This window comes from Leopardus geoffroyi, chromosome D3 (assembly GCF_018350155.1).
Source record: "Leopardus geoffroyi isolate Oge1 chromosome D3, O.geoffroyi_Oge1_pat1.0, whole genome shotgun sequence".
Lineage (NCBI taxonomy): Eukaryota > Metazoa > Chordata > Mammalia > Carnivora > Felidae > Leopardus > Leopardus geoffroyi.
The window spans coordinates 44138297-44160691 of record NC_059339.1 but is presented as its reverse complement, the minus strand read 5'-3'; the positions used below and the strand labels follow the sequence as shown (position 1 = coordinate 44160691).

The window sequence follows — 22395 nt, the reverse complement described above, 5'->3', positions numbered from 1 at the left end:
CAGTTAGGCCTCTTGACATTGGGGTTGTGAGTTCAAGCCCTACATTGGGCATAGAGATTACTTAAGGAAATAGGAAAGGAAAGGGAAGGGAAGGAAAGGGAAGGGAAGGGAAGGGAAGGGAAGGGAAGGGAAGGGAAGGGAAGGAAAGGGAAGGGAAAGGAAGGGAAAGGAAGGGAAAGGAAGGGAAGGGAAGGGAAGGGAAGGGAAGGGAAGGGAAGGGAAGGGAAGGGAAGGAAAGGAAAGAAAAGAAAAGAAAGGAAAAGAAAGGAACCTGAGGTCTTGATTGTGGTTTTCAAACTATGACCCAGAGGGGCGAATTATTTAGGACCTGCTGATGTATACTGACTTAGTAATTGGCATTTCTGAAGACTGAACAAATGACCTAGACTATAAATAGCTATACTTGATCGGTGTCATGGAGGCCCAGAGAAGATTCTGCAGCCTCACATCCTTTTCAACCATCTCCCTGCAATAGGTTTGTGAGGCTTCACACAGTGGCACTGATTATTTGTCTTTCCAGATTTTCCAATTATTGGTATCATTCAAATTGTCTCAAGACATATGTCTCAATGAATTATACTGTAAGAAGAGTTCAGGACTCTCATTTGTTATCCATCCTAGAAATTCCATAGTTATATGGTCTATAATCATCACTTAAAATTGTGAACACTAGGGGTGCCTGGGTGGCTCAGTTGGTTAAGCATCCAACTTTGACTCAGGTCATGATCTCACGGTTCGTGAGTTCAAGCCCCGCATCAGGCTCTGTGTTGACAGCTCAGAGCCTGGAGCCTACTTTGGATTCTGTGTCTCCCTCTCTCTCTACCCCTCCCCATCTCTCTCTCTCTCTCTCTCTCTCTCTCTCTCTCTCTCTCTCTCTCTCAGAAATAAATAAATATTAAAAAAATAAAAAATAAAATAAAATCGTGAACACTGGGGTGCCTGGACGGTTCAGTTGGTTAAGCGTCCAATTTTGGCTCAGGTCATGATCTCCTGGTCTGTGGGTTTGAGCCCCACATCAGGCTTAGGTCATGATCTCACAGCTCATGAGTTCAAGCCCCTGTGCTGACAGCTCAGAGACCCTGGAACCTGCTTCGGATTCTGTGTCCCTGCTTCTCGCTCTGCTCCTCCCCCACTCATGCTCTGTCTCACTCTGTCCCTCAAAAATAAATATTAAAAAAGTTGTGAACATTATATCAACATATGAAGTATAAATTTTGTTATAATTTCCGTTAAATAAAGGGTTTCTATTTTTAGATTTATTTGTTCTAGTTGCTTATCAAGCTAATACAAGATATTTTGTTTGCATTTTGGATTATTCAATTTAGGTTAACTAATAGAATACAATAAAAGGTTTACATTTACAAAACGCTTTATTTTTTTAATTTCAATTTTAATTAATTAATTTTTTTAGAGAGAGAGAGAGCATGCACAAGAGCAGGAGAGGGGTAGAAGGAGAGAGACAGAAAGAGAGAGAATCCAAAGCAGTCTCCATGCTCAGCACAGAGCCTGATGTGGGGCTCGATCCCATGACCCTGGGATCAAGACTTGAGCATAAATCAAGAGTCGGACACTCAACCAAGTGAGCCATCCAGGTGCGCCGCAAAATGCTTTATGAACACGAAATAATATCTTCAAATTAGAGCTCCTGGAGATCATACAATCCAACTCTCTCATTTTGCAGATGAGAAACTGAAGCCCAGGATGAAAATGAAAATTCTCCAAGACTATGTGCTTTCTTTTCATCAAATTTGTGCCAAACTGGATTTTTCTTAACCCGACTTAGCTCAGGTTTTAGTGTGCAGGGTACACATACCATGCCGGTCTAACTCAGACATACAGTACACTTAGCTTGGTGTCATACGTAGATAGATATGCAGTTGTTTTATTAAATGCTTCCTAATAGCTAGAACACATTGGATTATAAAGGTCCCCAGAAAAACCTGAGCAGGGCATAAAGGAGGGAGTTAGGTTAGTTGATTTAGGAATTCTGGCCCACCCCCTCCATGCCTAACAGGAGGGTTTAGGAGAAGTAGTCAGTCCCGCTGCCATGCGAGGGGAGGGGGCCGTGCTCATGCACTAAGCCCTCTGTAGTAGGCTTAGAGAAGTCAGACCAGCAAGCCTCAGGGCTGCGTCAAAGCAAGTTCAATGAAACAACAAACTGTTGAAGAATCCACATGCAAGAGGGTGGGGAATAGCTCTATATGAGTACTAAAGATAAAACAAAATACTTTACCGGCTCTAGACCTGAGATGACAGGCTAGGTAGACAGAAAAGAATTAGTGAATCGATGGTACCCACAGAGGTCTGAGAGAACAACTTACCTTTTTTTTTCTGAGAAAACAGATGGCCGTGTGCTAGATGCATCTTGAACAAGGTCAATAAACATGGGGTCAAATTGGGTCATCTCATTTTTGCACCTGCAGTTGGAGAGCATGGAAGACCAACTGCATGCACATGATAAAAAGGGGGCTTGACAGAATCTTAATAAACTGGCTTCCCAATTTGGGAAGTGAGCATGTCCCTTTGTTTAGTCTTAACATTGTCATGAAGATCAAACCAACACATGTGCAAAACTCTATTAAACTCAGGCCTTTGAGCCACCTATGTGGGATTTGTAGAAAACAGAAAAAAAATGGTATTTCAAAGGAGAGATGTCTGACCATTGCTGACCTTTAATCGTGCCACAAAGTGAGTTGCAACACTGAGTTCAGAGGCAGGGTTCCCAAGGATGATCTCAAAGCGGTACTGCAGCCCCAGCTTGTCGCGCACCTCCTGCAGCCGCTCCTTGGCTAACATCGCCAGCTGCACAGAGGGCACCCTGATAATGAGCATGTGTCCCCGCCCACTTCTGGTTTTTCCTGGGGAGCTGATGAGGTCATCCATAATGCTGAGTGTTTCTGGTGTGCTGTGGTCTCGGAGTGACGCCATGGTGGTGAGGGCCATCAGAGCCTCTGAGTACTGCTGGATGAGAAGGTAGCAGCGGACGACCATGCTGTGTAGCCTGGGGTACCTTCAACAGAACACAGGGAGCTCGCACTCAGGCAGCAGGACCAGCTGAGACAGCAAGGTCTTTGTGGGAGAAATACAGGCTAAGCATGGTGGGAAGGGGTTACTGGTCAATGGAAGGCTTGAGTTCTAGCATGACCTTGGAACCCACATCACTAGAAGGAAAAGCTGAGCTTTCAACGCCTGTGAATCAGAACCTGTTGGGATAGGCACAGCAAGCTAAAGAGGCTTCAGGATGGTCTAGCAACCCCTAGCTTCCCTGAGTGTGGTCTATGGACCAGCAGCAGCATCCAGTGGCAGTATCACCTGGGAGTTTGTTAGAAATGCTAAATTCCCCCACCCCAGATATCTGAATCAGAACTCACATCCTGACAAGATCCCCAGGTAGTTTATATACACATTAAATTTTGAGAAGCACTGGTCTTGTCAGGTTAATTGTTGACACAGTCATAATGGATCATTCCTGGATCCTAACCTCTTGGTGGCACTGAGTTAGCATGGTGGTATTGTCAGCTTATTTCTCTGATACTTGACTACAGTAAAGAAAATTGAGACATGTTTGAAAAATATCAGACATACAAATAATAATTATTACTAATAATTACTAATTTGAGGGTAGCCACTCCACAGACAGCAGTTTATCTTCCAATAAAGAAGACAACTGTACCTTCCCATAAAGTGTACCTTGGTGCTGGAGAAAACTTGGAGCTGAGTGGGGAAATAGCATCCCCTAGTGGTGAAGCCTCCTATCACCTGAGCACTGCTTAGTCCAGGGAGCCTGGCAAATAGGGGTGTCCTTGAATCATCCCAATACCCATTGGTACCCCACCCCACCCTGCCTGGACTGCCAAGTAAGAGGGTCACTTTGTTCAAATTGGAACTTTTTACAATTACAGAGCAGGCAGAAAATAAATCTCTCATTTGTGTGTTACTCCACAGAAAGCCAGGCCTGCTGGCAGTTAAGTACAAATGGACAAAGAGGACCCCCTTGCAGGCATGAAGAGGTGCTGGTCAAGAAAGGAGGTGCTGGCGAAATGAGGATGAGCCTGTGAACTTGCTTTCTGGTCGCCAGCTGGCAGCACATGCAGCTAGGTAGGCCATGGGGTGGTTTGCCTTTGTTCCACGTTATAATTCTATTTAAAGTAAGACAAGTGGTCTGCCAGGCGTGCACAGAAAAACCCAGGGTCAAATACCAATTAGGGTCATCAAATGAATAGTGTGGTTTTGAAGTGCTTTAGAGCTGGAGAGGACCGTAGATGGCCTGGTTTTGACCACTCCCCTTTCTACCAGAAGGAGGATGAGTTAAAAGGATGAGAGAAACCTGGCCACTTGCCCAAGATCATGCAACTGGTCAGGGACAGAGCTGTGTCTGGATTCATTCCGGTCTCTGACAACATTTCCTTACATTGCAAGGATTTGGTAGATTGGGGAAAAGTGAAGAAATCCTTCAGTTTACTCAATGCTGGGCAAGTTCTTCAAACACTCAATAAACTATAGCTAGTATTAGTTTGAGTGACTGGGTTGGAAGAAGTGAGCACACAAGATCCATGTTTAAAGTTTAATGATTTTTGATGGGCCAGGTAGGAAAGCCAAAGTTAGAATACATGGTAAGTTTGATCTATAGGCATTTAGATCTCATACTCTGAAAGAAGTATGAATTTAGAAGTGAATAAGTCTTCACAAGCTGTTATGTTTGCACTGAACTGTAATTGTTGTTTTGTAAGTATTACCAAGGTTGTAAGAGAAGTTGACAGGATTGACTCTGAATGATGTTACCAGAACGGAGGGTACGTTCCAAGCTGGTAGATGAAGCCAGTGGGTGGGAAACACTTAAAAGGGAGACTCATGGGATGATTCTGGAAAGTAAGATCACATGTGCTGTGGAAGGATTAATGTCACAGAGTCGGTTAAGTCTTCTTAAATCCCACAGCTGCAAAAACATAAAATCCTACTCCAAGGCTGTTCCTTTTCTTTACACAGTATAATAACTCTCTGGATAGGATGTATCTCCCTGTCCTCATTTTTAATCTTTCTTTTTTCTTAGCAAAGTTATAGGGCAGGTTGTTAAATAGGTGGCTTATGATCAACTGGGGCCAGTTTGAAGAATGAAAGCTACTAAAAATTAGAATGTGCCTCATCAAAAAGAGTCCAACTGCCTCCATCTCTGGGAGGTCAGACAGACTATTGCAGCGGAGGGCAGGGAGGGCCGTGTATTAGGTTACGTAAATTCTAATACCTCTGTGATGCTTCAAGTCTATGATCCAAAATCAGAGAGAAAAAAATAGGAAAACTCTTTACTCTTCCGGAGTTTGACCTGGACTTGGGGAATAAAAAGAAAGCAGAAGAGACAGAAAAGTCATGATCTTTAACTCCCAAGGTCAGGGACTGAAGGAGACACCCTTGGAACTGAACTCACTTCAATGATCTAATTGCTCCTAATTTTCTCCAGTCTATACTCCCACTCTCATAGTAAAGTTCAGTTTTTACTGAGTCATCTAAGGGTACTTGCCTGTGTGAATAGAGGAGGAAAGAGGGGAAAATGAAAAAGTGTAGGGTATACAGTAGGAGAGGCCACACCTCAGAGGAACTGGTCTTTAATTAGTAAATCTCTCTGCCCATCTAATCCCCTGGTAGTCGCATGCTTGGGAGATGACTCAGAGCATGAAAAGTGGAGCATGATAAGTCCCACTTTGGGTCGCTAGTTTCCTTTGTTAGTCTTGGATGATCACAGAAAACCTATGTGAGTAAAAGGTCATCTTAAGAGATGTTATTTTTATTCTGCCTTTGCATGGGATGTGCACAGCCGGTGCTCCACCAAACTTCCTGTGACAGTGACATAAGAGACTTTCGGCTATTTTAGATACACAAGTATGGCTAAAGTAAAAGTTGAAGGTCCTTACTTACCTTTCCAAGAGCGTGTTCACCATTTTTTCAAAAGTCTCATCACATCTCAAAAGTGGACTTGTGATTCCCCACTGTAGAGACTTACTGTATTCATTCAGGCCGAAGTACAACTTCTCCTCACAGCTCATGTCCTCCTGATTCAAAACAGAGCAAAATCCAGTGAGGAGAGGATACGATGTGTCTTGTTTTCTAGGGATGGAGAAATCTCTGCAATATATTATTTCCTGGAAGGTTAAAAAAATTGTGAACAAGTGATACTATATCAAACTAAAAAGCTTCTGCACAGCAAAAGAAGCCTCAACAAAATGAAAAGGCAACCTATAGTATAGTTGAAATATTTACAAATCATATATCTGATAAGGGGTTATATCCAAAATATATTTTAAAAACTCACATAACTCAATAGCAAAAAACCCAAACAATCCAATTTAAAGACAGGCAGAGGAACTGAATAGACATTTTTCTAAAGAAGACATGCCCATGGCCAGTAGGTACATGAATAGGTGCTCAACACCGCTAATCATCAGGGCAATGCAAATCAGAATGAGGATCTAATGTATAACAACTTGGTGACCACTGTAGTGAAATATCACCTCACACCTGTTCATTTTTTTTTTTAAGTAAGTTCTAGGCCCTATGTGGGGCTTGAACTCATGACCCCAAGATCAGGAGTCTCTTGCTCTACTGACTGACTGAGCCAGCCAGGCACCTCACCTCATACCTGTTGGAATAGCTGTGTATCAAAAGGAAAAAAGATAACAAATGTTGACAAGGGTGTGGAGGAAAGCAAACGCTCATGCTTTGTTGGTGGGAGTGTAAGCTGGTACAGCCACCATGGGAAACAATATGGAGGTTCCTCAAATAAATTAAAAATTGAATCATTGATCAATAAATATCCACTTCTGGGTATTTACCCAAAGAAAATGAAAATAGGATATAGAAGAGATATATGCACTCCCATGTTCATTATTCACAATAGCCAGGATATGGAATCAATGGATAAATGGATAAAAAAGATATAGTATGTATATGTATATGTCCACACAATGGAATATTATTCAGTCATGAGAAAGAAGGAAATCCTGACATTTGTAACAAATAGACCTTGAGAGCATAATGCTAAATGAAATACGTTAGAGAAAGACAAACACTGCATGGTTTCACTCAGATAAAGGATCTTAAAAAAAAAAAGTCAAACTCATTAAAGCAGAGAGTAGAATAGTGGTTGCCACGGGTGGGGGGGCAGGGGGTAGGTGGGGGAAATAGGAAGAGGTTGGTAAAAGGGTATAAACTTTTAGCTATAAAATGAAAAAGGTCTGAGGGTCTAATGTATAATATAGTGACTATAGTTGTTAACACTATAATATATAATTGACATTTGCTAAGAGAGTAGAAATTAAATGTATTTACTAAAAAATACACATATATTTATATGTATATATAAATATGTGAGATGATGGATGTATTAATTAACTAGAAGGGAGGAGTCCTTTCACAATGTATGTGTATATGTATATCAAATCATCACAATGTACACTTTAAATATCTTACAATTTTACAATTACAAAATGAATGAGATTTTACAAAAAAAGAGAGAGGAATAGGAAAATCAAGAAACAGATTCTTTTTTTTTTAATGTTTTTATTATTTATTTTTGAGACAGAGAGAGACAGAACATGAGCAGGGGAGGGACAGAGAGAGAGGGAGACACAGAATCTGAAGCAGGCTCCAGGCTCTGAGCTGACAGCACAGAGCCCAACGCGGGGCTCGAACTCATGGAGTGTGAGATCATGATCTGAGCTGAAGTCGGATGCTCAACCGACTGAGCCACCCAGGTGCCCCAAACAGATTCTTAAGTATAGAGAACAAACTGGTGGTTACTAGAGGGGAGGTGGGTGGGAGGATGGGTGAAATAGGTGATGGGGATTAAGGAGGGCACTTGTCGTGATGAACACCAGACGATGTATGTAAGTGTTAAATTACTACATACACCTGAAATTAATATAACACTGTATGTTAACTAAAAATGGAATTCAAATAAAACTTAAAGTAAAAAAATCTTGCCATTTGCAACAACATAGATGGACCCAGAAGCTATAATGCTAAGTGAAACAAATCAGAGAAAGACAAATGCCATATGATTTCACTTACATGTAGAATCTAAAAAACAAAATAAATGAACAAAGAAACAAAGAGACAAACAAAAACCCAAGACTGTTAAATATAGAGAGAATGAATGAATGAATGAATGGATGAATGAATAAAGCAAACTGGTTTATTGCCACAGGGAAGGGGGGTGGAAGGATGGATGAAGTAGATAAAAGGGATTAGGAAGTACAAACTTCCAGTTACAAAACAGAGAAGTCACTGAGATGAAAAGTACTGAATAGGGAATATAGCCAATAATGTTGTAATACTGCTGCTTGGTAACAGATGGTGACTACACTAATGGTAAGCAGTGAGTAATGTATAGAATTGTTGAATCGTTATGTTGTACACCTGAAATTAACATAATACTGTATGTTAATTATAAATAAATTAAAAATAAATAAACATGATAACCAATTGTTAAAATAAAATCAATATCTTATAATTTTATTTGTCAATTATACCTCAATAAAGCTGAAAAAAACTGTATTTCATTATACAACCTGATATTAACTCCACAGTTATCTTGGGGACAGAAACCAAACTTCTTTTTCCCTTCAAATGAACTTAATATGTGGTTAATGTTGACCTGCTTTCTTAAGGCAGATGGTGACTTAACAGATGGTTTGCTTTCTCTTTGCTTTGTTCAGGCATGTTCTGAAGAATAGCATTTTTTAGGTTGGTACAGTCACAGGTCAGACTTCTCCCTCATGAAGCAATTCTCTATACTGATACATACGCTATATATAGAACTCTTCGGAGATTAACAAACTCAAAAATCCTATTACAAAAAACTTAACTTTTCTGATGTTATCTAATGATGGTAATTCAGAAAATCTTACTCTTTTACAAAAAAATATTTATTTAAAAATGGAATCTATGCTTTTCTGCCTTCATAAGCAGAATTCCCTGTATTTAATTTGTCCCCCCTTCATGATGACTCAGTCATCACTGTGAAAATGAATAACTATTTTGGGATGTGACACAAAGATTCCCTCAGAGGATCCTGAGATGTATGACAAGATGTCCTTAAATGTAAATAGTCCCAGAATATTAAGCAAGCTTTTTGAGTTCATGCATCTGTGTTTTTTTAAATAATGGTTTTCTTTCCTCTTTTCTACATTAATTTTTCCCAGTCATTTCTCCTAGCTGTCGTGTGGCCCATGTGTTTTAGTCTCGATTTGTTATTTATTATGTATTGGTATTTTTCCTTTTTTAAAAATGTTTATTTTGAGAGAGAGAGCACGAGCAGGGGAGGGACAGAGAGAGAGAGAGAGAGAGAGAGAGAGAGAGAGAGAGAGAATCACAAACAGGCTGCATGCTGTCAGCACAGAGCCTTACTCAGGGCTCAATCCCATGAACCATGAGATTATGACATAAACTGAAGTTAAGAGTCAGATGCTTAACTGACTGACCCACATAGGTGCCGCTGGCATTTTTCTTTAAACACCCACAAACTCATTTCATAAAGATAATACAGCATCTTAAATATAATAAATATAATAAATTACAAATAAATTAAGCAGTCAGAAGAAGAAAAAGCAAGGGTAAGAGAAATAAGATTGGGCCAGGGATGAAGCTAGTGCTCTCAAAAATGCACATTTTGTTAGAAGTGGGCTACAAATTTGTTTCTGAGCTCTTTAGTAACCCAAACAGATAAGCAACTGTGTGATTCAAAAGGCCCAAAAGATAGAAAATAAAGCAATATTTAATTGAGAGCTTTTAATTATTTTTTCATGGCCCCCCAAACCAGTTATTCCTTCTTGTTGGAATAGGATCTTCAAGAGTAAAAATGCTTTATTAGAGGACCAGAGTATGTTCTTCGAAACAGCAGAGCCTTAAAACATACATTGAGCAGCCTCTGTTTTGGAGGCTTGAAAGCCATTTTGTTTATTTGTTTGCTTCCTTCCTTCTGGGTTCTTGGTTGAGTTCTGGATAATTGTGTCAAATGAGTCATTTCAGGATGAAAAGTCATTCATCTGCATTCTCTCCTTATCTGGCTGTTGGCACAGAGTCCGTGGAAAAGCTTTCTCTTCTGTGTATGTGGTCTTCACTTTCCTTCTCGTCTTTGGTCCTGCTTCTTTGGAAAAATCTAAAATCCTACCCCAAGCCTGTTCTTGGAGCATTTTAATGCTCCATTTTAATGCTCCAAGTTAAAATGCAGCATTTTAACTTGCTGGATAGGATGCATCCACCTGTCCTCAGTGTAATTTCTTTCTTAGCAAAATTATGGGGTGGGTTATTAAACAGATGGCTTGTGATCAATTGGACCCAGTATTTTATTAATCTACAAAGACTTTGTAGATCAAGAACTAGAGATACTAAAAATGGGAATTAGATGTGAAAACTTTCCCCAATCATTAAGTTTGCATTAAACTATAGCTCTAGTTTTGTATTATAAACCTTGTAATAGACGTCAATGGGACCACCCTTTTAAAATGTTACAAAACTCTGAATGATGTTATTCAAAAGAAACATGCATCCCAAGAGTCACAAATCACAAATCATACTGAATCACTATGTCTTTTGGAAAAATGTCCCTTCTCCTGCAAAAAAAAAAAAAAAAAAAAAAACCCCTCCCCAAGTCCTGCCCTCCTAATGACCCTCATCCTGTAGCTCTCCCTGTCTTCTCACTGCTATCCTTGCTTTTCCTCCAGCCAAATGCTCTGCTGTACAGACACTGTTACCTGGAAGGTCACCAAAGACTCCTGAGGCCAAATCCAGTGGTGTGTACCTGTCAGTCCTTGACCTCACTGCCCTTTTGGTAGTTCTCTTCATTGTCTATTTCAATGATTTTATCCACACCAGCTGCTTCTGTGATCATTGTTCTTTTTTTCTTTAATATAATTTATTTATTTTTTAAATTTACATCCAAGTTAGTTAGCATATACTGCAACAATGATTTTAGGAGCAGATTTCTTAAGGCCCCTTCCCGTTTAGCCCATCCCCCCTCCCACAACCCCTCCAGTAACCCTCTGTTTGTTCTCTATATTTAAGAGTCTCTTACGTTTTGTCGCCTTCTCTGTTTTTATATTATTTTTGCTTCCCTTCCCTTATGTTCATCTGTTTTGTCTCTTAAAGTCCTCATACAAGTGAAGTCATATGATATTTGTCTTTCTCTAATTTTGCTTAGCATTAATACCCTCTAGTTCCATCCATGTAGTTGCAAATGGCAAGATTTCATTCTTTATGATTGCCGAGTAATGTTCCATCGTAGGTACATATACTACATCGTTTTTATCCATTCATCTGTTGATGGACACTTGGGCTCTTTCCATACTTTACCTATTGTCGATAGCGCTGCTATAAACATTGGGGTGCACGTGCCCCTTCGAAACAGTACACCTGTATCCACTGGATAAATACCTAGTAGTGCAATTGCTGGGTCATAGGGTAGTTCTATTTTTAGTTTTTTGAGGAACCTCCATACTGGTTTCCAGAGTGGTCGCACCAGTTTGCATTCCCACCAGCAGTACAAAAGAGATCCTCTTTCTCCACATCCTCGCCAACATCTGTTGTTGCCTGAGTTGCTAATGCTAGCCATTCTGACAGGTGTGAGGTGGTATCTCATCGTGGTTTTGATTTGTATTTCCCTGATGATGAGTGATGTTGAGCATTTTTTGTGTCAGTTGGTCATCTGGATATCTTCTTTGGGGAAGTGTCTATTCATGTCTTTTGCCCACTTCACTGGATTATTTGTTTTTCGGGTATTGAGCTTGATAAGTTCTTTATAGATTTTGGATACTAACCCTTTATCTGATATGTCGCTTGCAAATATCTTCTCCCATTCTGTCGGTTGCCTTTTAGTTTTGCTGATTGTTTCCTTCACTGTGCAGAAGCTTTTTATTTTGATGAGGTCCCAATAGTTCATTTTTGCTTTTGTTTCCCTTGCCTCCAGAGACGGGTTGAGTAAGAAGTTGCTGCGGCCAAGATCAAAGAGGTTTTTACCTGCTTTCTCCTCAAGGATTTTGATGGTTTCCTGTCTTATGTTTAGGTCTTTCATCCATTTTGAGTTTATGTAAGAAAATGGTCCAAGTTCATTTTTCTGCATGTCGCTGTCCAGTTTTCCCAGCACCACTTGCTGAAGAAACTGTCTTTATTCCATTGGATATTCTTTCCTGCTTTATCAAAGATTAGTTGGCTATGTGTTTGTGGGTCCATTTCTGGGTTCTCTCTTCTGTTCCATTGATCTGAGTGTCTGTTTTTGTGCCAGTACCATACATGCTGATAATTTCAGCTTTGTGATACAGTTTAAAGTCCGGGATTGTGATGCCTCCAGCTTTGGTTTTCTTTTTCAAGATTGCTTTGGCTATTTGGGGTCTTTTCTGGTTCCATACAAATTTTAGGATTATTTGTTCTAGCTCTGTGAAGAATGCTGGTGTTATTTTGATAGGGATTGCCATGATCATTGTTCTTGACAAAATATTCCAAAACTATGTCATAAAGCACCATAAAGTAGAAACTCCAAATGTGCATATGCGATAGTGCACTCATCTCAGGCTTAACTCATTCAAATTCCACCTCATCTGCTCTCCACAGATCACTGTTCCTCTTGAACTTTTTCTTCAACTAAAGGCATCACCTCAAAGACATCTCTGACTGCTGCCTCTTCCCCAATAAAGAAATCCTAGGAGAGGCGCCTGGGTGGCTCAGTCAAGTAGGCAATTAAGCATCTGGCTCTTGGGTTTGGCTCAGGTCATGATGTTCGTGGGATTGAGCCCCAAGGGCCCCACACATTGACAGTGTGCAGCCTGCTTGGGATTCTCTCTCTCTCTGCCCCTCCCCCATTAGCAAGCACACACACACTCTCTATTTCTCAAGATAAATTAAAAAAAAAATCCTAAAAAATTCACCATTTCTCCCATACTTCTTCTTGCTAGGACCACTATGTATTTGTTAATTTTAATCTGAATGATCAGAAAAGTCAAATGACTGATCTCCCTATTTTTTAAAAAGTTTATTTATTTTGAGAGAGAAAGTGCAAACAGGAGAGGGGCAGAAAGGGAGAGAGAGAATCCCAAGCAGGCTCTGCACTGCCAGCTCAGAGCCCAATGTGGGGCTTGAGCTCACAAACCGTGAGCTGAAGTCGGACACTTAGACTGAGCCACCCAGGCACCCCAACTGATCTATTTTTAATCACTTTGATTTGACTTCTATCATTAATGAAGTGCCTTAAAATGCAACCTCTCAACATCTCCTAAAGCTGAACATATGTGTTCATTCCCACATATACACCTGACAAAAATACATACCTGTGTCTACTAAAAGGCATGTGCTAGAATGTTTATAGCAGCACTATTTGAAATAAATGAATGGGATGGATAAACGAATTGTGGTGTTCTCCCAGTGTAATCCATATATGGCAATAAGAATGTTTTATGACATGCAAAATAGAGAAGAATCTCACAAACAATGCTGAGTAAAAGAATCTATATACAAAAGAATGCAAACTGCATGATTCCATTTTTTTTTTTCAAGTTCAAAACTGGGCAAACTAAATGTAGGGTGGAAGAGGCCAGAAGAGTGTTACCCTTTGGTGGGCAGTGCCTGTCTTCTGGGGTAGTGGTAATGTTCTATTTTTTCATCTTGGGTGCTGATTCTTTTTTAAAATTTTTTTTTTCAACGTTTATTTATTTTTGGGACAGAGAGAGACAGAGCATGAACGGGGGAGGGGCAGAGAGAGAGGGAGACACAGAATCGGAAACAGGCTCCAGGCTCTGAGCCATCAGCCCAGAGCCCGACACGGGGCTTGAACTCACTGACCGCGAGATCGTGACCTGGCTGAAGTCGGACGCTTAACCGACTGCGCCACCCAGGCGCCCCTCTTGGGTGCTGATTCTAAAGGTGCTTTCAGTTTGTGAAAATTCATCAAGTTGTGTATTTACATTGTTAGTATAAGAATAAAAGAAATACATGCATTCTGATAATACAATTGACTCTTGAACAACATAAGTTTGAACTGCATAGGTCCACTTACACAAGGTTTTGTTTTGTTTTCTGCAAAAAGCTTTGTTTCCATTCGGTGCAGGGCTTGGGGGAGGACTTCAGGGGGATTAAAAAGCTGCCTAGTGGCTGCAGGGAGAGGCTCAGGCAGAAGTCCTGACATCCAGTGGGATGCACATGGGTCCCTCAAAAGCCATTGAGCTCCAAAGGCTCTCAGCTATCATGCTTGAAAGTAAGCCTTTGGAAGAGATACTCATCCAGCCCAGCTTTGGGGGCCAGCCAGCCTGCAGAAGTGACTCAGGTGGTCATCCAACTTTTTGATGGGTTTCACTTCTTCATCTAGGAAGTGGTTCTCCAGGAAGTCACAGAGATGGGGATTTGTGTGGGCAGAACCCAGAACATGCAGATCCAGAAGGGCCTGCTTCGGATTCTTTTCCAAGACCATGGCATCCAGGATTTTACCCTACTCATCTTGACAGGGCTTCTGCACATCCTGAAAAAGGGCATGGCTGCCATGCTGATTTTGTATCTTCAAGAGACTCTCAGCCCTCCAGAGCCACATGGTTGAGGTTGGAATAGAAGCTCAGAGAGATGTAGGTGTTGGAGCCCTGCAGATGAATGTTGGCCAGGCAGTTGAAGGCGGCCTCCACCTTAATGGAATCATTCTGACAAATCCAGGAGCTCATGGTTGATTGGCAATAAGGAAGGAGCTAAGCTCAAAAACTGTTCCTAGCTACTCCTGGAGCCAGAAGGTGGTGAGAAGATGGTTCTGGAGGTTGTGACTGGAAAAGAGGTTGGAGGGTGGGTGGAGGGTGGAAGAAGGGGCATCCCTGGGTCTGTTATGTCTAAACACTGTTGAAGCAAGAGACAGATCTGCAGGACTGGCAGTCGCTCTGCCTACATGCAGATTCTTTACAGTATTGTGAATGTATTTTCTCTTCCTTACAACTTTCTTAATGTTTTCTTTTCTCTAGCTTACTTTATTGTAATAATACATTATATAATAATATGACATACAAAATAGGTGTTATGTTATCGGTAAGGCTTCTGGTCAACAGTAGCCCATTAGTAAAGTTTTGGGGGAGTCAAAATTATATGCAAATTTTCGACTGAGCAGGGCTGGGTCCTCCTGAACCCTGTGTTGTTCAAGGCTCAACCGTATTTTTAATAATACTATGCCCTTACAAGAAAATCATTAATGCCTTTGTAATAAGTGTAAACTTTTCCAGCCTGGGACTTCAAGCTTCCGTGTATATATTCCCAAGTTTCTTTTCATCCTCCTAGTGTTCGCTGAAAAATCCCTGTTTCCTCCTCTGTGGTGCTGCCCGAGCTGTCTGCTGTCAGGAGAGCCCACACCTCAGGCTGTCTGCTCCTTCCTTCCTCTCTTGCAAGGCCCAGCCACTGTGCTCTCTCCATGTCGCGTTTTCTAATGCTCTTAAGTGGGTGGGACTCCTCCCTCATTTCAATCCCCAGAGCATTTTGATTTTTTAAAATTGTCTTATTCCAGGGGTGCCTGGGTGGCTCAGTTGGTTAAGCATCTGACTTCGGCTCAGGTCATTATCTCACAGTTCATGGCTTTGAGCCCGCGTTGGGCTATGTGCTGACAGCCCAGAGCCTGGAGCCCGCTTCAGATTGTGTCTCCCTCTCTCTCTGTCCCTCCCCCACTCATGCTCTGTCTCTCTTTGTCTTTCAAAAATAAATACACATTAAAAATTGTTTTTTAATTTATAAAATTGTCTTCTTCCAGTCTATTATTTTTGCAAATAAAAATTGTATATATTTAAGGTATACAATGTGGTATTTTTTCTTTTTTTGAAATTGAGACATAACTGACATGTAACACTGTATTAGTTTTCAGGGGTACAACAAAATGATTCTGTTTATATATAGGCATACCTTGGAGATTTGAGGGTTTGGATGCAGACCACCACAATAAACAGGCATTACAATCAAATGAGTCAAATGAATTTTTTGGTTTCCCTGTACATACAAAAGTTATGTTTACACTGTACTATAGTCTATTAAGTGTACAATAGCATTATGTTTAAAAAACAATGTACATACCTTAATTAAAAGATACTTTATTGCTTAAAAATGCTAACCATCATCTGAACTTTCAGCAAATCATAATCTTTTTGTCGGTGGAGGGTCTTGCCTTGATTTTGATGGCTATTGACTGATTTGGTTGGTGGTTGTTGAAGGCTGGGGTGCCTGTGACAATTTCTTAACACAAGACAACAATGAAGCTTGCCACATTGAATGACTCTTCCTTTCATGAGTGACTTCTCTGTAGCAAGTGATGCTGTTTGATAGCATTTTGCCCCCAGGAGAACTTCTTTCAAAATTGGAGTCAATCTCTCAAACCCTGCCATTGCTTTATCAACTAAGTTCATGTAATATTCTAAATCCTTTGTTGTCATTTCAACAATCTCCACAGCATCTTCACCAGGAGTAGTTTCCTTCTCAAGACACCACTTTCTTTGTTCACCCGTCAGAACCAACTCCTCATCCATTCAATTTTTATCATGAGATTGCAACAATTCAGTCTCATCTTCAGGTTCTACTTTTAATTTTAGTTCTCTTGCTATTTCCACCACATCTGCAGTGACTTCCTCCACTGAAGTCTTGAACCCCTCAAAGTCATCCACGGGGGTTGTAATCAACTTCTTCCAAACTCCTGGTAATGCTGATATTTTGACCTCTTCCCATGAATCATGAATGTTCTTAATCACCTAGAATGGTGAATCCTTTCCAGAATGTTTTCAACTAACTTTGCCCATTTCCATCAGAGGAATCACTGTCTATGGCAGCCATAGCCTAATGAAATGTATTTTCCTAAATCATAAGAAGTTACTCCTTGACCCATGTGCTGCATAATGGATGTTGTGTTAGTAGTCATGAAAACCACATTCATCTTATTGTACATCTCCATCAGAGCTCTTAGGTTAGCATATACATTGTCAATGAACAGTAATATATTGAAAGGAATCTTTTTTTTTCTGGGCAGTAGGTCTCATCAGTGGGCTTAAAATATTCAGTCAACCATGTTGTAAACAGATGTGTTGTCAACCAGGCTTTGTTGTTACATTTAGAGAACACAGACAAGAGTAGATTTAGCATAATTCTTCAGGGCCCTAGGATTTTCAGAATGCTCAATGGGCATTGGCTTCAACTTAAAGTCACCAGCTGCAGTAGCCCCTAACAAGACAGTCAGATTGTCCTTTGGAGCTTTGAAGGCAGTCATTGACTTCTCTCTAGCTATGAAAAACCTAGAAGTCGTCTTCTTCCAATAGATGGCTGTTCCATCTACATTGAAAATTTGTTTCACGTAGCCACTTTCATTAATAATCTAGGTCTTTTGGATAACTTGCTGCAGCTTCTATATCAGCACTTGCTGCACTTTAATGTTATGCAGAAGGCATAAGCTTTCTTAAGCTTTATGATCTAACCTCTGGTAGTTTCCAATCTTTCTTCTGCAGCTTCCTTACCTCTCTCAGTCTTCCCAGAATGGAAGACAGTTAGGGCCTTGGTCTGCATTAGGCTTTGGCTTAAGGGAACGTGGTGGCTGATAGGATCTTCTATCTAGATCATTCAGATCTTCTCCATATCAGCAATAAGGTGTTTTACTTTCTTATTATTCATGTGTTCACTGGGTTAGCACTTTTTTTGAGAGAGAGAGAGCAAGAGCGAGTTTTGGGGAGGGGCAGAGGGAGAGGGAAAGAGAATCTTAAGCAGTCTCCATGTCCAGCACAGAGCCCAATGCAGGGTTTGATCTCACAACCCTGAGATTGTGACCTGAGCTGAAATCAAGAGTCGGATGCTTAACTGACTAAGCCTGCCAGGTGCCTTTTAATTTCCTTCAATAACTTTTCTTTTATATTCATAACATGGCTGTTTGGAGCAAGAGGCCTAGCTTTCAGCCTGTCTCAGCTTTTGACTTGTCTTCCTCACTAAGCTTAATCTAGCTTTTGATTTAAAGTGAGAGATGTGCAACTCTTCCCATCACTTGAACACTTAGTGGCCATTGTAGGGTTATTGATTGGCCAAATTTCAATATTGGTGTGTATCCAGAAATAGGGAGGCCTAAGGAGAGGGAGAGAGAGAGGAATGGCCAGTTGGTGGAGCAGTTAGAACACACACACACTTTTATCGATTAAGTCCACGTTCTTACATAGGTGTGGTTTGTGGCACCGCAAAACAATTACAATAGTAACATCAAAGATCAGTGATTATAGATCAGCATAACAAATACAATAATAATGAAAAATTTTTAAATATTGTGAGAATTACCAAAACGTGACATAGAGACCCAAAGTGAGTAAATGCTGTTTGAAAAAATGGCACCAATAGACTTCCTTGATACAGGATTGCCACAAATCTTCATTTGTAAAAATGAAATATCTGCAAAGTACAATAAAGCAAAGCACAACAAAACAAGGTATGCCTATATATGTGTGCAATATACATATATATATTGCAAAATGATCACCACAGGAAGTCCAGTTAACATCCATCAGCACATATAGTTATAATTCTTTTTCTCTGGTGATGTGATCTTTTAAGGCCTACTCTCTTAGCAACTTTCAAATATACCATACAGTATTAACTATAGCCATCATGCTGTACATTACATCCCCAGGACTTACTTGTTATTATTTTTATATAATTTACTGTCAAATTGGCTTACATACAACACCCAGTGCTCATCCCAACAAGCACCCTCCTCAATGCCCATCACCCATTTTCCCACTCTCCCCCATCCTCCCAATCCCTCTCAGTCTGTTCTCTGTATTTAAGAGTCTCTTGTGGTTTGCCTCCCTCCCTCTCTGTAACTATTTTTTTCCCCTTCCCTTCCCCCATGGTCTTCTGTTAAGTTTCTCAAGATCCACATACGAGTGACAACATATGATATCTGTCCTTCTCTGACTGACATATTTCACTCAGCATCATACCTTCTAGTTCCATCCATGTTGCTGCAAATGGCAGGATTTCATTCTTTCTCATTGCCAAGTAGTATTCCATTGTATATATACACTACATCTTTATCCATTCATCAGTTGATGGACATTTAGGCTCTTTCCATAATTTGGCTATTGTTGAAAGTGCTGCTATAAACATTGGGGTACAAGTGCCCCTATGCATCAGCACTCCTTTACCCCTTGGGTAAATTCCTAGTAGTGCTACTGTTGGATCATAGGGTAGTTCTATTTTTAATTTTTTGAGGATTAACTTATTTTATAACTGAACATTTGTATCTTTTGATCCCATTCATCCATTTCATCCACCCCACCCCTGCCTCTGGCAATCACTGATCTCTTTTCTTTATGTATATCTTATTCTACTTTGGATAACAGTGACTTTGATATGTACTTTGCTTTTTCCTTTAAATGGTCAGTTCTCTTTGTGTTCTTGGAAAGATCTAACACAAGCCCAACAAGTGCTTAGTATTTTTTTAATTGAATTACTCTGCTTTTTCCAATTTTTCCTTTTTGAGGACGTTGGTTTCAGGATAATGAAAGGAGGCTAATGGTTAGGAGCTTCTTCCCTAATGTGTAAGGGTGAGGGTGTAAGGGTGTAAATTAGATTCAAGTTTGAAGTTTTTATCTTTTTTCTATGTTGATCTCAATTTCACAGTGATGATTTAAAAAAAAAATTTTTTTTTTTATTTTAGAGACAGAGAATGCAAGCAGTGGAGAGGGGCAAAGGGAGAGAGGGAGAGAATCCCAAGCAGACTCCACACTCAGAACAGAGCCTGACATGGGGCTCCATCTCATGACGCTGGTATCATGACATGAGCTGAAATCAAGAGTCTGATGCTCAACTGACTGAGCCACCCAGGCACCTCATAGGGATGATTTTTTTATGTGTGTATGTGTGTGTGTGTGTTTTGAGAGCAAGCATGAGTGGGGGAGGGTAGAAGGGGGGTGGGGGACAGAGGATCTGAAGCTGGGTCTGTGCTGATAGCAGCAAGCCCAATGTGGGGTTCAAACCCACAAACCGCAAGATCATGACCTGAGCCAAAGTCAGATGCTCAACCGACTGAGCTACTCAGGCACCCCTGAATAAATGTTATTCTTACTTAAGACATATCTGGCATCTTTTACTTAAACATGCTTATTTTAAAATATCCATTATGTTTAACATATTTTCATTTTTAATTTTTTTTAAAGTTTATTTATTTTGAGATAGAAAGAGTGCACAAGTAAGGGAGGGGTAGAGAGAGAGGGAGAGAGAAAGAATCCCTAGCAGGCTCTGCATTGTCAGCACAGAGCCCAATGTGGGACTCAAACCCACGAACCATGAGACCATGATCCAAGCAGAAACCAAGGGTCAGACGCTCAACTGATTGAGCCACCCAGGCGTTCCCACCATGTTTAATATTTTTTAAACAAAAGATCCATTGCTTAATGGCTAATCTTCTTTGTTTTTATGAAACACTTATTTCTTTGTTTTGGTAGTATGTTTGTCATGCATTGGATAGGTCATAGAAAATATTTTCCAGGTTTTAGGGACTGAAGCCAAAAAAATATATAGTCTTGAATATGTACAACCTTGAGATGGTGCTCAACATATTAAGTGCTATTGAGTAATTTAAAGTAACAGTATCATAATCTTATGTTTTAACCAGAAGACTGAGAACTGATTAAAAGAAAAAAATCCAGTTGCTGGGGGAACATGAGCATAGTTTATAGTCATACAGATCAATAAGACTTCAAAAGGATAATAAATTTCCAAGTCTCAGATTGAAATTAATGATTTAAAAGCACAAAGATAGTCCAGGCTATTGGTGACTGTATAAAATAACATCACATTTTGGAGGGGGGTAACTATATAGGATGGACAATTTTGTATCTGTATGATAACCTTAAAAAGAACAATATAATTAGATTTATTTTGGACACACTCATTAGTTTTTAGTCTTATAATAATTGTAATTACATGGAACTTTTAGGAGATAAAGCTTTATGTTAGTTAGAGTTTTGAACTCTTACGGTATTTTACAAAGCCATGACCATATTTTATTACAAGATTCTCCTCCCGGGGGAACTGAGAATAATGAGTGTGTATAAGAGAGCAGAATAGAGACTCACCATGTTGTCCAGCTGTATCCAGTGAACCTCATTGCTGGAGCTGATACGAGACTGTTGGGTCTGTAGTGTGTATGGGAATGAGCTAACCTGGAGCACCAGCAGGTTGAAAGCTTCCAGAACTTCTCTGCAATTAATGACTCTATCAGCCAATCCATGACTAGGTTCACCATGTGACAAAGAGCCCGAAATGACACTGTAGAAATATTGAAAGTCACATTAATAATTTAACAGATTAGATTCAGAAACAGTCATCAAAATGGAGATAATGTTTTAGTTTTTATTTTTCTAGTTCTTTTTAACTGGGAGAAGGAGTAGAGGCAACCAACATTTAATTTGAAAGAGAAATAATTACACTCCTTCTTACCACTTTCAGACAGATTTCAAAGATATTTTTCCCCCCTTTTCAGTCTGCCCCTGAAATACCTCCAAGTGTAACTCAGTTCTACAGGCCAAGGATATCTAAATCTGTAGCTGAGATGGATCACTTTGGTCTGAAAGCTCATCTAAATGAGTTTCTCCATCAAAACATGATGCTTGTAAGTGTGCAATAATTGGTACCCCAGAGAGGCAAGGGATCCCCTCTATGTTAATGCTACTATTCTTCCTCCCTTGAGGATGTTAGACTATGAGGAGGTTACAAAGGGTCCTCCTACCCCTCAGTATGAACAAAATTTTTACATCTAAATCATTTTCAATTATGTTCAATTTGAATGTACCAGGCTGTTATGCAGCCTCAAAACCACATATTTTTTTTTTTTGTCAAAGAAATAATCTCAGTGCCCTGGGGAATTAAATATAGAGAGATCCAATACACATCCTCACAGCTATTACTCCAAACTTTCAAACATGAGGTATATCAGGTCACTGAGTTATTTCTGCTCAAAGAACACTAGGAACAATTGAAGAGAATCTGGGGAAAGTCCTTCCTTCTTTCCTTCTTTCCTTCCTTCCTTCCTTCCTTCCTTCCTTCCTTCCTTCCTTCCTTCCTTCTCTCCTCTCTCCCTCCCCCTCTCCTTCCTTCCTTCCCTCTCTCCTTTCTTCCTTTCTTCCTTCTCTCTCTCTCTCTCCCTCCCTCCTTCTTTCTTTCCTTCCTTCTCCCTTCTTTCTTTCTCTCCTTCCCTCCCTCCCTCTCTCTGCTTCTTTCTTCCCTCTTTTTCTTTCTTTCTTTCTTTCTTCTAAAACTAACATCTTATTTATACCTACATATGGCTCTAGAGTTCAGATTGTGGAGTGCCAAATACATTCCGGCTTTTGAACAAGTGCTTTTGCAATTCTGATATTTCTACAACATACTACAAATCTT

General features: G+C 40.1%; 1 protein-coding gene and 1 pseudogene across 8 annotated transcripts in view; both read right to left on the bottom strand.

The window, feature by feature from the left end:
• Window positions 1-22395, bottom strand: part of GREB1L (GREB1 like retinoic acid receptor coactivator) — a 283759-nt gene that overhangs the window by 29945 nt on the left and 231419 nt on the right. For all 8 annotated transcript variants that reach the window (XM_045458577.1, XM_045458582.1, XM_045458583.1 and 5 more), the window contains 3 exons: window positions 21093-21285; window positions 5911-6044; window positions 2671-3010 (listed from right to left, as the gene is read on the bottom strand). In XM_045458577.1, coding sequence (XP_045314533.1) covers window positions 2671-3010; window positions 5911-6044; window positions 21093-21285 — 667 coding nt within the window. The remainder of the gene's footprint in view (window positions 1-2670; window positions 3011-5910; window positions 6045-21092; window positions 21286-22395) is intronic.
• LOC123588186 lies at window positions 13913-14985 on the bottom strand (annotated as a pseudogene).